This window comes from Mandrillus leucophaeus, unplaced genomic scaffold, assembly GCF_000951045.1.
Source record: "Mandrillus leucophaeus isolate KB7577 unplaced genomic scaffold, Mleu.le_1.0 Scaffold166, whole genome shotgun sequence".
Classification (NCBI taxonomy): Eukaryota; Metazoa; Chordata; class Mammalia; order Primates; family Cercopithecidae; genus Mandrillus; species Mandrillus leucophaeus.
The window spans coordinates 3,057,869-3,073,825 of NW_012101654.1; the positions used below are offsets into that span (position 1 = coordinate 3,057,869).

Consider the following 15,957-nt stretch of genomic DNA (forward strand, 5'->3'; position numbering starts at 1 on the left):
GCAGTCTTGCCTCACTGCAAGCTCCGCCTCCCGGATTCACATCATTCTCCTGCCTCAGCCTCCCGAGTAGCTGGGAATACAGGCACCCACATCACGCCTGGCTAATTTTTGTATTTTTAGTACAGACAGGGTTTCATCTTGTTAGCCAGGATGGTCTCAATCTCCTGACCTCATGATCTGCCCGCCTTCCCCTCCCAAAGTGCTGGGATTACAGGCATGAGCCACCATACCAGGCCAAAAAGATTTTTCTAATAGACAAAAGTTTATAGAATAAGGACATAAAGAAAGAAAATATTTTTGTATAGCTATATGATGTGTTTGTGTTTTAAGCTAAGTGTAATTACAAAAGTCAAAAAGTTTTTCAAAAATTTAAGCTAATACAGTAAAAAAAAAAAAAAAAAAATACAGTAAGCTGAGGTTAATTATTAAAGCCAGGACTTTATTTATTTTTAGAGACAGGGTCTCAACTATGTTGCCCAGGTTGACCTCAAACTTCTGGGCTCATGTCATCCTCTTGCCTCAGCCTCCCAAACAGCTGGGACTATAGGCCCACAGCACTACATCCAGCTAGGTTAATTATTAAAGAAAAAAAATACTGTTTTATAATTAGTGTAGCTGGGTGCAGTGGTGCATGCCTGTAGTCCCAACTAGTTAGAAGCCTGAGGCAGGAGGATCACTTGAGTCCAGGAGTTCAAGGCCAGCCTAGGCAAAACATAGTGAGACTCTGCCTTTAAAGAAAATACAAAATTCAGTGGCTCACGCCTATAATCCCAACACTCTGGGAGGCCAAGGCGGGCGGATCACCAGAGGTCAGGAATTCAAGACTGGCCTGGCCAACATGGCAAAACCAAGGCTCTACTAAAAATACAAAACTTAGCCAGGCGTGGTGGCAGGCGCCTGTAATTCCAGCTACTCAGAAGGCTGAGTCAGGAGAATCACTTGAACCCAGGAGGCAGAGGCTGCAGTGAGACGAGATTACGCCGCTACACTCCAGCCTGGGCGACAGAGCAAGACTCCGTCTTAAAAAAAAAAAAAAAAGTGTAATGTAGCCTAAGTACATAGTGTTGATAAAGTCTACAGTAGTGTACAGTAATGTCCTAAGCCCTCATGCTCACTCACCCAGAGCAACGCCCCGTCCTGTAAGCTCCACTCATGGTAAGTGCCCTATGTAAGTGTACCATTTTAAAATGTTATTTACTGTACCTGTTTTTGTTTGGATATGTTTAGGTACACAAATACTTCCCATGGTATTATAATAGCCTATAGTATTCAGTACAGTCACATGCTGTACAGGTTTGGAGCGTAGGAGCAATAGGCTGTCCCACACAGCCTAGGTGTGGAGTAGGCTCTGCCATCCAGGTTTGTGCAAGTGCACTCTGTGATGATTGCACAACAATGAAATCACCTAACAACACATTACTCATAATGTATCGCCATTATTGACACATGACTGTATATATACATATACATGTATATACACATTTCAGTTTACAAATAATAAATAGCTTCATAATCATATCCAGGCAAGAAACAGAATGTTAACAGCACCCCAGAAGCCCACAGTGTGTCCTCCCCGATACTGACCTGTTCTCATCTCTATACATGATTCTGATTTTTATTATAACAATGTGCTTTTCTTTACAGTTTATATATGCATCCTTAAACAACAGAGCTTAATTTTGCCTGTTTTTGAAATTCATATCAATGGAATCACACTACACGTATTCTTTTGCTCAGCCTTGTATTTATGTGAGTCATCCATGTTGTTGCACGTAAAATGTAGTTCCTGCACTTAGATTTTCGTATAGTATGCGATTATCCATTGCATGGATATACTACAACTTACTTATTCACTCTCCCATAGATGGGCACTGAGAACGTTTCTAGTTTGAGTCTATCACAACAATGCTGTTACGTATCTTATACATCTGTACCGTGCATACATGTACGTGTACCTCTATCTACACATACATATATCTAGAATTACATACCTTCTGATAGTATACATATTCAATTTTACTAGATAATGACAAACCGGTTTTGTGAAAAGATGAGCCAATGTGTATTCCCATCATCTACCTGAAGTTAATTTTAAATGTTGTTTGTTGTGTATCTCAAAATGAAGATTTCTTTTTTCCTAATCAGATTGACTTACACACTCCCTAAATCCTGACACAAACATTGCACTCTGGATTCAGAGTTTAGCAACATTGTTTTCCTACACCTTCTTCTGACCTTTGGTTTCTACCCTCAGGCAAACAGATAAAACAAAGTTCAGACACTGGTTTAGCACCAGAGGAACACAAAGAAGGCTCTTTAGAATCCTCTGCCCTCGGCCAAGGGCAGTGGCTCAGCCTGTAATCCCAGCACTTTGGGAGGCCAAGGCAGGCAGATCACCTGAGCCCAGGAGTTCAAGACTAGCCTGGGCAACATGGCAAGACCCTGTCTCTACTAAAAATACAAATAATAATAATAATAATACAGCCAGGTGTGGTGGTACACACCTGTGGTCCAGCTTGGGAGGCTGAGGTGGGAGGATCACCTGAACCCAGGGGGCAGAGGCTGCAGTGAGCCGAAATCATGCCACTGCACTCTAGCCTGGGTGACCAGAGTAAGACACTGTCTCAAAAAAAAAAAAAAAAGAATCCTCTACTCTCTTCGGGATGTATCTGAACTTTTATCTTGTTTTCCATGAAAGACAAAATTCTTTACTGTAAGAAAAAACTGTAATTAATTTTCACTATATTCCTGAACATAATTGTGAGCTAGACAAACTGCATTACAGAAAAGGTTATATATACATTTATGCTTTGCTCAGAATGAGTCAAAGGGAAAAATTATCTAAATATATTTTGCCATACATTACAATGTCATGGAGAAATGTATGCATTTGGATAAAATGCCAAATATATCTCTTTTATCATTTCAGCATCTGAGAGTTAATTTTATATTTGTACTACTAAAAAGTATTAACAAATACAGTACAACAGTATTACATATATATTCCTCCCCCTAAAGAAAAGTAAAAGAAGGAATATGAAAAATAACAATTTGCTGAAAGAGGGTCACTGCATTCATTACACGTGCTCCTGAGGGAGCATCAAATGGGAGATGTCCATCTGTTGGTTTTCTCAGTCAGCCTCAATTTCCTTTCACGCAAGCTTTATGGTGAGTTAAGGGATTTTCCAAAATACTTTTGACTATAGTCAATTTGCACCTTTTTCACCCACTTTAGAACCTAATACAAGACATGACTCTAAGTGTGTCAAAACTAAGTGCGTGCCTGATATAGGTGCGTCAAAGTGCTGTTCTCACAGCAGCAGTGCCTGGCAGGCAGAGTTCCTAGTACACATTTGGCTCCAAGAGAAAGCACTCTTCAGAAGGTAAGGAAACCACATTATGACAACATTTAACTGGTGGGATCAGTGATTAAATCCACCAGTCTAATTCCAAAATCTATACCCTTTCAATACCTCATGCAACCTGTAAATCACTGCCATTGAGATTTCCAATAGAGTAAAATGAAGCCAATTAACATTCCACAGTTGACAACTTACCCTAAAATAAGTGATCCAGTAAACTTTATTATATTTCCTTCAAAAGAAAAAAAGTCAATGTGATGAATTTCATTTTTAAAAGTGTGAAAGGAAATAGGCAACAGTGTAAGTCTCTACCTATATCATATGTTATCAGATAAGAAGCTATTATTTTTATATTAATATAATCAGTTGCTATTAATAAATGGTCTCCTATCCTTAGACACAAACACACAAATAAACAAGCACTGAGTGCAAATATAATGTATACTGAAGACATTTCATACCTTCCCTTTCTCCACCTCCTAGTCCCTGTTCCACTATTGACGCTGGTAGGACTACAATGCTTCCACCAAATGCAACATTCAGGCAGCTCGCTTCCCTTCTGACCCCTTTTAGTTAACAACCCATTAAAGAAAGAAATGGGAAGCATTGTCCCTATCACTACTAGAACTATATTGAAGGATTATATTGTCAAGTGAGGACACGAAAGAATGTTTTCTAAAGTAATTATGTTATAGTTGATGGTTAGGTATACATGTACATAGCCCCATTTAAAACAGAGATTAGACCAGGTGCAGTGGCTCACGCCTGTAATCCCAACACTTTGGGAGGCCAAGGCGAGCAGATCACCTGAGGTCAGGAGTTTGAGACCAGCCTAGCCAACATGGTGAAATCCCATTTCTACTAAATATAAAAAAAAAAAATTAGCCAGGCTTGGCGGCGCATGCCTGTTATCCCCGCTACTCGGGAGGCTGAGGCAGGAGAATCACTTGAACCACGGAGGCAGAGGTTGCAGTGAGCCGAGATTACACCACTGCACTCCAGCCTGGTCGACAGAGCAAGAATCCATCTTAAAATAAATAAATAAAATGAAATAGAGAGTATACTCTACAAGTTCATTTATAAATGTTTGTTTGGGTCTTGGAAAACTTTTTTAATATTAAAAAATTTCTATGGCAGACACTGCTAATTGCCTGTCCAATACACATGCCCTTTAATCCTTACAAATACACAACCTGGTTACCACCTAAAAATATTCAAATTCCTAGACAACTCTGTAGCTAGGGCTAACTGTGCAACACAGTTGTAGCCAATAGGATATAGATGGAAATCTATAGAGGTGGATCCCTCCCCACATAAAAAGACAAAGCCTCAAAATGGCTTTTGGCCCTCTGCTTCTTGATACCCAAGGATTCACCATCTTGTGACCATGAGGACAATAAAGAGAATGGAGCAGGAAGACAAGAAGATTGCTAAACTGTAATTCCTGCCCTAACTGTCTCCACCTTGACTTATTATTACGTAAGAAGAATGAAAACCATATTAACCTAAGCCACTGGACTCAAGCTTCTATAACATGCACTGAGCACAACCTTAACTGATATAGTACTCATGATGATTAGGTACTGAGGCTAGCCCACAAAACTCTTTATATATATTTGTATATAATATTTACATATATAATATTTATATATGTAAAGAAAATATATATAAATAAATATAAAGGTTTTATGTATATATACAGAGTTTCACTCTGTTGCCCAGGCTGGAGCGCAATGACACAATCTCAGCTCACTGCAATCTCCACCTCCTGGGTTGAAGTGATTCTCCTGCCTCAGTTTCCTGAGGAGCTAGGATTACAGGCGCCCACCACCACACCCAGCTAATTTTTGTATTTTTAGTAGTGACGGGGTTTCACCATGTTGGCCAGGCTGGTCTTGAACTCCTGACTTCAAGTGACCCACCCACCTCAGCCTCCCATAGTGCTGGGATTACAGGCATGAGTCACAGCACCTCACCCGGCCTTAACCTATAATTTAGTGCACATATTGAGACACTCCTTCGTTCAGAGCTTCAACTCATGCTGCCAAAAAGACATTTGTCCTCACTTCTCTTTTTGTACTTAAAACAGTATCAGAATTTTCTAGATGAAAATGATCTATCCTTAAAAACAGATTTCTCTTAAAGATCAAAAAGAAACTCCACGAGGAAAAGGAGTTTGTTTTATTCAATATTGTATTCTTAGGGCCTAGAATTGTACCTGGCACAATTAAATTGTACCTGGTCAATTAAATATTTTGTTTATTGTCAAATGAATAAAAGATGTTCTAGGCCAATCTTCTCATTTTACACACAAAGGAAATAATGCTCGGAAAAGGTAAGTTATTTCACTCTTCCATTCAACAAAAACTATTTGATCACCTACTATATGCCATGCATAATAACTAACTAGGTTATAGTGGTAAACAAGATAAAATACTGCCTTCACAGAGTTTATAGTGGAAACTGTAAGATAATTAACTAAGTTCTACGCTGACCCTACGAAATGACAAGTAACAGATCCAACCTGGCCTAGGGTGTCAGAGAAAGCTTCCTAAATGAAGGCAAGGCTCCAAATGGAGTAGACTGGAGACACATCCCGAGCCCCCGGAAGGCAAGGATGACATCTTCCTTGCTCACCACTGTATTCCCAGAACCTAACATGGGTGCCTGGCACTTTGTTTTGCAAGAGCTTAATAAATATCTGCTGAATGAAAATGCAGTTATATTTAAGTTTACGATGATGAGTATGAAATTTGACAGGAGAAGTAGAAGAGGGAAAATAATTCTTAAGAAAAAGGAGTATGTATGGCTCTGGGTCTATAAAATTGGGGTGGACTATTAGTACAGAAACACATAAACCAATTTGAGATTTAATCATGGGTTCAAAAAGATTTTGTGGCCCACCTTAGAAACGGCCACAATTCTATCACTGTTCCTATAAGAAAAGAAAAGTTGTTTAAGCTGTACTCACTGATGTCTCTCCAGCGTGTGCCACTTTTCGGCGGGGAAGTAGAGGTTCCTACTCTTCTGCAACAGATGACACAATAAGCAGCCAGGGACATTCTGTGTAAGTAGAACAATCACAACAAATTTAATTTAGCATCTAAATCAAAACACTTGTTTTAACTACAAGAACATGTTACCATCACAGTGGATGACCCACAGAGTTAAATCTTTCAAGACTACGAAGAAAACTTTCCAATTAAAAAAAATTTCTCCCTTAAAAACTTAAAAGGGACTTATTAGAATAACATTTTGTTAGTATTTTCATTATTCTTCCTCACACTGTGTCCAATTGTGCATAATTTTCACAATTGGAAAGATGATCTAAATATGATACAATCATTTCCAGAACACAAGAATTAACAGGTAACAAGAATAGACATATTATTAATCAGAATACCAACATAGGCATGAAAAGAATTTAATGTCTTTGAAAATATATATATGTATTTATCTCTGATGACTGAGGCCCTAAAGAAATGAGAAGCTCTACGTGGACGGTACACTTAGAATCCATAGAAGCATTTAGCTTTTCTCTAGTTCTTTCAGGATAGTACCCATGTTGTTTAAAATTTTTGAAATTTGTTAATTGTTGGCATTCTATCAAAGGAGAGCTGTCACCCAACTAATTCATCAACTGAGTAAAGATGATCTAAATATGATGCAATCATTCCCAGAACACAACTCATTATTCTAGACCCATATCAGATTGTCTTTGGATAGCGAGGTTTTTTTTCTTTTTCTTTTTGCTATAAGGGAAAGGAAGGAAGGTACCTCTCTCTTTTGTTTTGTTTTCTATTTCTGCTTTTTATTATTTTCTTCTTTCTTTCTTTGGGTGCAACTGTCCTTTTCCTAACTTCTTCAATAACGCTTAAGATGAGCATTTCTTGTTCCTTCATAAATGCATTTAAGACTATAAATTATTATAACCCCAGCACACTGGGAGGCTGAGGTGAGTAGATCACTTGAGGTCAGGAGTTCAAGACCAGCCTGGCCAACATGGTGAAACTCTGACTCTACCAAAAAGAATTAGCCAGGTGTGATGGCACACTCCTGTAGTCCCAGCTACTTGGGAGGCTGAGGTGGGAGAATTGCTTGAACCTGGGAGGCGGAGGTTGCAGTGAGCTGAGATTGTGCCACTGTTGTCTCCAGCGACAAAAAGACTGTAAATTATCCCTCTGAAATTCCACTGTAATTTTTCTCTAATCTGTGAACTGTTTTAGAGTGTGGCTTTTAGTTTCCAAATATATAAAATTTTTTAAGATCTTTTTTTTATTTTTTGAAACAGGGTCTGGCTCTGTTGCCCAGGCTGGAGTGCAATGGTGCAATCACCACTCACTGCAACCTCTGCCTCCCGGGCTCAAGCAAGCCTCCCACCTCAGCCTACCGAGCAGCTGGGACTACAGGTGCCCACCACCACACCCAACTAATTTTTTGTATTTTTTGTAGAGACAGGGTTTCACCATGTTGCCCAGGCTGGTCTTGAACTCCTGACCTCAAGTGATCCACGCACCTCAGCCTCCCAAAGTGCTGGGATTACTGGCAAAGATTATCTTACTGTGCTATGTGATATAGATTCTTTAAAATTGTGAAGACTTGCTTTGTTACCTCTTCCAGTCAATATTTATAAATATATCATACAAACTTATTCTTTGTTGTGAGCAGAATATATCCATTATACTAGGCTTGTTAATTTTGTTGTTTCTATAGTCTTGCTAATTTTTTTTCACAGCTCCAAATGGCCATTGAATAGCCTTGCCAATTTTTGTCTGCATGATCTACCAGTATGAGAGGGGTTTTTTAAAGTTTCATACTGATTTGTGCACTTGTCGATTTACCCCTTTTGTTGTCCTTTTTTTATTTATTATTCATTAAGCAAATACTTACCTGAGTTCCTATGAACGAAGAAGTGTTCTAGATGCTAGCAATTTAACAATGAAAAAGAAAAATTTGCCCTTGCTTTCATGGATCTTACTCTCTAGTGCAGAACACCCCAATCAGTGTGGCAAACAAATACTACCCTTTTTGGGGGGCCATAATGTGAAAAGATATGCCTAGGTGCACACAAATTCACGATTATTAGGAACTTAGTACTTTGTTCCTTTTGTCATCACATACTATCTTCCTTTATCCCTATTAACATTTACTGCTTTAAGTTCCTTGCCAGTTTTCTCCAAAGTATTTAACTATCTTAACTTTTTCCATCATGGTTATAATCTATTGGTATCATTTATAATTTCAAAACCTCTCTTTTAATAGATGAATTTAATCCATTTACATTTATCGCATGTTGGATAGATCAGGATTTTTTTTTATTACTCTTTAATTGCTTAAAGTTATACCATTTATTTCTATTCCTTTAGTAAATAGCTACATTTTAAAAGTGCTATATACAGTATGAATTTAAACAATACAATTATCCTCCCAAATGAGACTATTAAAATACTTTAAATCCAATCCTCTCCTATCTTAGGTATTTTTGTCTAGTATTTTAATTCCATTTTATTTTTAAACATCCCAAAAGAAGTCATTTTTAAAAGCAGTCAACCTAAATATTTACCGACATCTTGTGAATTTCCTTCCTTACTTTTGTTTCTTGCGTTCACAGCTTCCCTCTAGGTTCAAATCGGTCTGATGAAGGTATATCCTTTGACAGTTCTTTCATGAAGGCATATATGTAGTTAGCACTCTCACTCTCAGCATGTCTAAAAATGCTCTATTTTAGATACACTAAAAAACAGTTGTGTTTGGGCCAGGCGTGATGATTCATGCCTGTAATCTCAGCACTTAGAGGTCAAGGTGGGCAGATTGCTTGAGCCCAGGAGCTCTAGGCCAGTCCAGGGGTTCAAGATCAGTGAGACCTCATCTCTCCAAAAAAATAAAAAAAATTAGCTGGGCCAGTTGGCATGTGCCTGTATTCCCAGCTACTCGGGAGGCTGAGGCAGAGGAATCGCTTGAGCCTGGGAGACAGAGGTTTCAGTGAGCCATGATCACGCACTACACTCTAGCCTGGGAGACAGAGTAAGATTCTGTCTCAGAAAAAAAAATAATAACAGTAATAGCTGGGTTTGGAATTCAGGGTTTAGAATTCAGAATAACAGTAGGTTTCCTTCGGTACATTAATGATATTTTCACTGATATTTCTTGTTGCTCAGGAGAAATCTAAGTCTAATTGTTGTTTCTTTGTAGGCAAAACAGTAGCAAAGAAGTTTAAGAAAGTGCTCTATAGGACCACATCGCCTGGTTTCAAATCCAATTCCACAAACGACTTGTATTAGTCTTTTTTTTTTTTAAGAATGCTTTGACATCTTAGGACCTTAAGGACCCAGGGAGTGACTGCCTCTCTCTGGGTCTGGGATAGCTAACTGCTAGAGGTAGCAAACAACTTGCCTGTGAGCATGCCTCTCATATGCAAACCAACCAATCCCAGCTGCACACCCCCAAACACCACACACAGCCAATGCTTCCCTTACTCTAAATCTCCTCGGAGCCAGATACTAGACAACTAGAGACCACTTCTCTGGTCTGCCAAAATTATTCGAACTATCCAATCCTAAATGTGCTCAGCTCATCTACCCTGTCTCGCTCATTCCTTCCCACAAAAAAACACAATAAAAGCAAGCTCTGGCCCATGCTTTCACATTGTTCCTTATGCCTCTTGAATGACCCTGGTACTTCCCCATGTGGCCTTGCGTGGTGTGGTATGCCCATTCTTCCTTGGGAACTGTACATAATAAACTCTTCTTTCAAGGTAGTTGTCTCTGTGTGTGTCTTCTTACCATACCTGATTAAAACAAAATCCACGTACATTTGAAAGCACTACACATATGATAATGGGCTAGTTAATTAACCTCTCTGTGTCTCACTTTCCTCATCTATAAAATGGTGGTAATAAGGGAACTACTGTAAAGGGTTGTTACAAATATCACATAAGTTAATATATGTAAAACACACACAATAGTGCCTATTCCAAATTAAGTGTTCAATAAATATTACTTATCATTAGTATCAATATTATGTTCCATCTGGCAGTTTTAAGATCTTTGTTTTTGATGTTCTTACAATTCTCTACTTTATGTCTGGGTATGGGTTTGTTTTTATATACCCCACTCAAGATTTGGTATGCCCCTTCGATCTTAGAACTCACATTTTTCTTCAATTCTGCAATATTCTTAATAATTATCACTTTGACCTCCATTCAACTTTTACTTTCTGGTACTCCTATTAGATGTATGCTAGATTTTTAAAGTCTAACCTTCAAATCTCAACTTCTTCCATTTTTTTCTGTCTCTCTGACATGCACTACGGATTATTTCCCCAAATCTACCTTCCAATTCATCATCTTCTGTTTAGTTGTGTTTAGACTATCATTTGATCCATCCACTGAGTATTTCAAAAATTTTTATTTCTAAAACTTCCAGGTGACTCACTTTTATACCTGCCTGCTTTTTTTACACAGTTTTTGTCTTAAATGCAGATTTTTCTTTTTTGATGACCACAAATTATTCCTTTTCCTATAACCATGATCTTTGGTAGTTCCCTCCCACGGTGACTTTAGATTGATCTTACGAGTAACTTTGGCCATAGGACAACAGAAGCATGATGCAAGCTGAGACTTGGGAAGTACGTGCACATCGAAGCTTCTGTCTTGTTGCTCTTGAGAACCCTGTGACCAACACCATGTAAAGATGCCTAGGTTAGTCTGCTAGATCACAAGAGAAATGTCCAATATCCCCATTAATGAAGCCAACAAGTACCAACTGACAGCCAGCACCAGCCACCAAGCATGTGAAGCCACATCGAACTAGCCAGCCCCTAGCTGACGGTACAAATCCATATTCAGCCCTTAGCGTGCAAGCAATAATAAATGTCTGTTTTAGCCAGTAGCCTTTAGGATGGTTTATAATGCCTCAAAAAGCTGACATGTAATTTCTAAACTTTACACGAGATATATGAGGTTGCTGCCAGCATAACTTGGTATACTGTTTCACAGTAAATTTTACTTTTTTATAAGTAGAGGGAATAGAGGAATACACTATAAAATAACGATAAAAAGTATACCATAGGGCCAAGTGTGGTGGCTCATGCCTATAATCCCAGTGATTTGGGAGGCCAAGATGGGATGATTGCTTGAGACCACAAATCAACTGACTATTTCTGTGGCACATGCCTGTAATCCCAGCTACTCAGAAGCCTGAGGCAGGAGGACTGCTTGAGCTCAGGAGCCCAACACCAGCCTAGGCAACATAGTGAGACCCACATCTCAAAAAAACAACAAAAAAACCCTAATGGAATATGTAAGTATGGACCTATTCCACTCCATCGATCTATTTATCTATCCTTATATAAACACTGCACTGTTTAGATTACTGTAGGTTTTTTGTTGTTGTTGTTACTGTGTTTGTTTTGTTCTTGTTTTTGACAGTCTCACTATGTTGCCCAAGCTGGATGGAGTGCAGTGGCCCAATCTCAGCTCACTGAAACCTCCGCCTCCCAGGTTCAAGCAATTCTCCTGACAGCCTCCCAAGTAGCTGGGATTACAGGCACCCACCACCACACTCGGCTAATTTTTGTATTTTGGGTACAGACAGGGTTTCACCACGTTGGCCAGGCTGGTCTTGAATTCCTAAGTTCGTGATCTACCCACCTTGGCCTCCCAAAGTGCTGGGATTACAGGTGTGAGCCACCGTGCCCTACAGATTACTACAGATTACTGTAGTTTTTAAAGTAAGTCTTGAAGCTAGCAGTATAAATTCTCCAGCTGTGTCCTTCCTTTTCAAGATGAACTATTCTAGGTCCTTGGTACTTCCACATAATTTTAGAGTCTGCTTGTCAATTTCTATTTAAAAGCACCTTTAAGATTATGGGGCCAGGCGCAGTGACTCATGCCTGTAATCCCAGCACTTTGGGAGGCCAAACGAGGTCAGGAGATTGAGATCATCCTGGCTAACACGGTGAAACGCCATCTCTACTAAAAATACAAAAAAATTAGCCAGGAGTGGTGGCGGGCACCTGTAGTCCCAGCTACTTGGGAGGCTAAGGCAGGAGAATGGCCGAAATCAGGAGGCGGAGCTTGCAGTGAGCCAAGATTGCGCCTGCACTCCAGCCTGGGCAACAGAACAAGACTCCATCTCAAAAAAAAAAAAAAAAAAGATTACGATAGTGATTACATAAAATCTGAAACACTGATGTTAAGTAGAGAATGGGGAGAAATTTTTAGACGAAGAAAGACACAGAAAGTAAAAGGGAAGAGACTATAACTTAAAAATAAAACAAATATTTGAAAATTCCATTAAGTTTAACAACATGGAGGTCACTGGGATCTTCATATCAGCAGTTTCATTGCCCTGGTAGAAAAAGCCAGAGTGAAACTTCATTTCATGCTTTCATTCTGATTTATAAAACCTGAATTGTAGCTGGGTACACAGATAAGAAAAAAGACTACATCACCTTTCTTTCTTTCTAGTTAACGATGGGCACTTACTAAGAAATGGCTAATGAAATATGAGTGGATGTGTCGTGCAATTTCTGAAAAGTGTCCTTAAAAAGAAGGGTATGCGCCTTTCTTCCTCCTTCCCTCCTCCCTCTTGCTAGAATGAGCAACTGACAGTTTGAATTAAAGCAGTCATCTTACCATGAAGCATCTTATTAAGGACGGTAGAGCAGTCAGATAGAAGAATCCAAGTCCCTGATGATTACAGAGCTGCTGCCATAAAAGCATGGCTGCCTACCTATGTAATTACATACATATTTAAGCCAGTATTATCTTGTTTTCTGTGTAGTACAGCTGATCTAATTCTAACACACCACAGTTCTTAATATCTATATGCCAGTGATCTCAGAGTACCTCTAGCTACGATCTTTCCTGACCCATCTATCCAACAGCTATCGGAACATTTTCACTTAGATGTCCAATAAGCCTTTCATACTTAACTATCCAAAACAGAATTATTTACTTTTTCTATCCAAACTCTTCTTCCACAAATCTTCTCCATCACCATCCACCAAATGGTCAATGCTTTTTTATTGTAAATGGTAAATGATCTACCTCTTAACTGAAGCAAGAAAACAGTTGTTGCCCTTGATTCCTTGTTTTTCCCTTACCCTACATCCAAAGCATGCATAGTTGCTCTTCTCTATCATCAAAACATACCCCAAAATCCATCCATTTTTCTCTGTATTCACTGCTACACTCTTGTCTAGTTCAAGCCAATATCATCTCTCATTTGGAGTAATAAAATGACACCTCAATGGTGCTTTTTGTAACTTAAGAAATCCTTCTCAGAGAGATTAAAAAAAAAAAAAAGTTCTGGAGATAGATAGTAGTGTTAGTTGCACAATATGAATGTCACTGAACTCAACATCTCAAAATGGTTAACATGATAAATCTTATGTGTAACAAGATTTAACAAAGCAAACAAAAAAGAAATCTTTCCTAGAGACAATGGTCTCTTATATTTCTTTCCAAATACCTTGCAGCTGTGCCATTCACATTTAGGTCTTTATCTGGAAACTGTCGTCAGTAGTTTGAAAGAAAGAATCTAATCCTGTCTGTATTCCACAACGATGCCACATATTTCACCAACCACATATTTCATCATCCTTTATTAGAATATTCTATGCTTTTCCCCTGCTTTGTAATACTACTTAGTGGTATACTAAGCTCCCATCGTAAACACGTATGTTTCTAGTGTCTCTATTCTGTTCCATGAATCTACTTCTCTATCCTTGAATCAATATCATACCACCTTAATAATTACAACTTTATATTAAGCTTTGGTATCTGATAGAGAGAGACCTTATTTTTCTTCTTCTTCAAAATTGACTTCACTATTCTTGGCCCTTTGCCTTTCCATATAAATTTTAAGTTCAGCATGTCAAGTTCCATAAAACAATATGGTGATTTTAATTGGCATCACACTGAATTTGTAGAATTGAGGAAAACTGACATCATTTTGTTGAGTCTTTCCATCCATGAATACGGTATATCTTACCATTTACTTGGGTCATCTTCTGTGTTCCAACAGAGCCTTACAATTTTCTGTCTAAAGGACTACACAGCTTTAGGTTGATCTACTTCTAGATAACTTCAGTTTTCAACGCCATTATGAATAGTGTCTTTATTATTAAAACTCCTAGTTAATTGTTACTGATATATAGAAGGTTTTTAAATGCAGAAATTAAGGCAATTTCTGACATCCCCCTGGCCAAAATAACCCCTCTAGTCACCCTTTATCACATCACCAAATGGTACTTATTCCTTAACCGATTTGTGTCTCTCTGCCCCAACCAAAATTAGTTACTTGTTCACCACTGTATCCCAAGTGTCTAGAATAATAGCTGGCGCACATCAAGTGCACAAAAATGGAACTGATGAGGTCAAGGAAGAGAATGTATGCAAGATAAAAAAAGCAAATTGAAAGAGGGAACTAAATGGAAGAGCTGGGTTCCTAAGCGATCACATGAACACACACGATGTAAAAAAAAAAAAAAAAACGCAGTATGAGGTCGGGCGCGGTGGCTCACACCTGTAATCCCAGCACTCTGGGAGGCTGACGGGGGCGGATCACCTGATATCAGGAATTCCGGACCAGCCTGGCCAACATGGACAAACCCCGTCTCTACTAAAAATACGAAAATCAGCCGGGCGTGGTAGCGCACGCCCGTAATCCCAGTTACTAGGGAGACTGAAGCAGGAGAATTGTTTGAACCTAGGGGACGGAGGTTGCAGTGAGCGCAGATCGCGCCACTGCACTCCGGCCTGACCGACAGACCGAGACTCCATCTCAAAAAAAAAAAAAAAAAGAAGGTAGCATGAGCTTAATTCGGGAAGTACAATTTAACTTAAAGAACAGAAAACAAGAATCTCATATCTCAACTAGTAAAAATAATGAGAGTGCTCCTTTAGATTACAGAACAGATTTGGGGAAAGGGAATCACTTCAGAAGCTTCTGGGGTCTTTCACTTTTAAATGACCGTTGCCGAGTTTAGAGATCTCTCAGTATTCAATCGGTTCCATCTCTGGGGTTAGAGAGGGAGCCGGAAGCGGTGGTCTGGAAGGCTCAGAAGTGACCGACCGGTGAGGCCCTTTCCTCCTCCTCCTCATTATCTCTCCGTGACTACCGAGCCGGGGAAGAAGGACCGGTAGGTGCACTCCCCGAGGCCTCGACAGCAGCCAGAGAAAGGCAGCGACCGGGAAAGACGAGTCAGGCTCGCGACCACCAGAGAGAGGCCCTCACACCCAGGGGAGCGTCAGCGGGTCGGTCCGGTCCGCGCGCCTTACGGTGGCGCCCGGCCATGCCCGGCCACTGCCCTCCCCATTCTCCATTCCCCACCGCGCCCAGCTGCTCCGACGCCCCCGTCCGCCCCCACACTAGCCCGGCCTTCACGTCCTACCTGCCGGCACGCAGACTCAGCCTGTCCCCAACTGCTCGCCGGACCCAGTTGTCTGGGGAGCCCTCCCCTTTCCTCGGCTCCCGGCCGGGGCCTTCCACCCGGCGGCGGGCGGCTTATGACCCCGCCCCCTCGGCCCTCTCCGGGCCCGCCTACTGCCGGCTCGCTCCACTCACAACAGCGTCCCTAGCGCGATGAC

At 40.0% G+C, this 15,957-nt stretch overlaps 1 protein-coding gene across 1 annotated transcript in view; it reads right to left on the reverse strand.

The window, feature by feature from the left end:
• The window catches only part of SERAC1 (serine active site containing 1), a 67,254-nt gene extending 51,353 nt beyond the window's left edge, over positions 1-15,901 (reverse strand). Inside the window, exons 1-3 of the mRNA XM_011976426.1 lie at positions 15,762-15,901; positions 6,334-6,425; positions 3,558-3,594 (exon numbers count right to left, since the gene is read on the reverse strand). Of these exons, the coding sequence (XP_011831816.1) occupies positions 3,558-3,594; positions 6,334-6,424 (128 nt within the window). The 5' untranslated portion in view covers position 6,425; positions 15,762-15,901. The remainder of the gene's footprint in view (positions 1-3,557; positions 3,595-6,333; positions 6,426-15,761) is intronic.
• Positions 15,902-15,957: the final 56 nt, after the last annotated feature.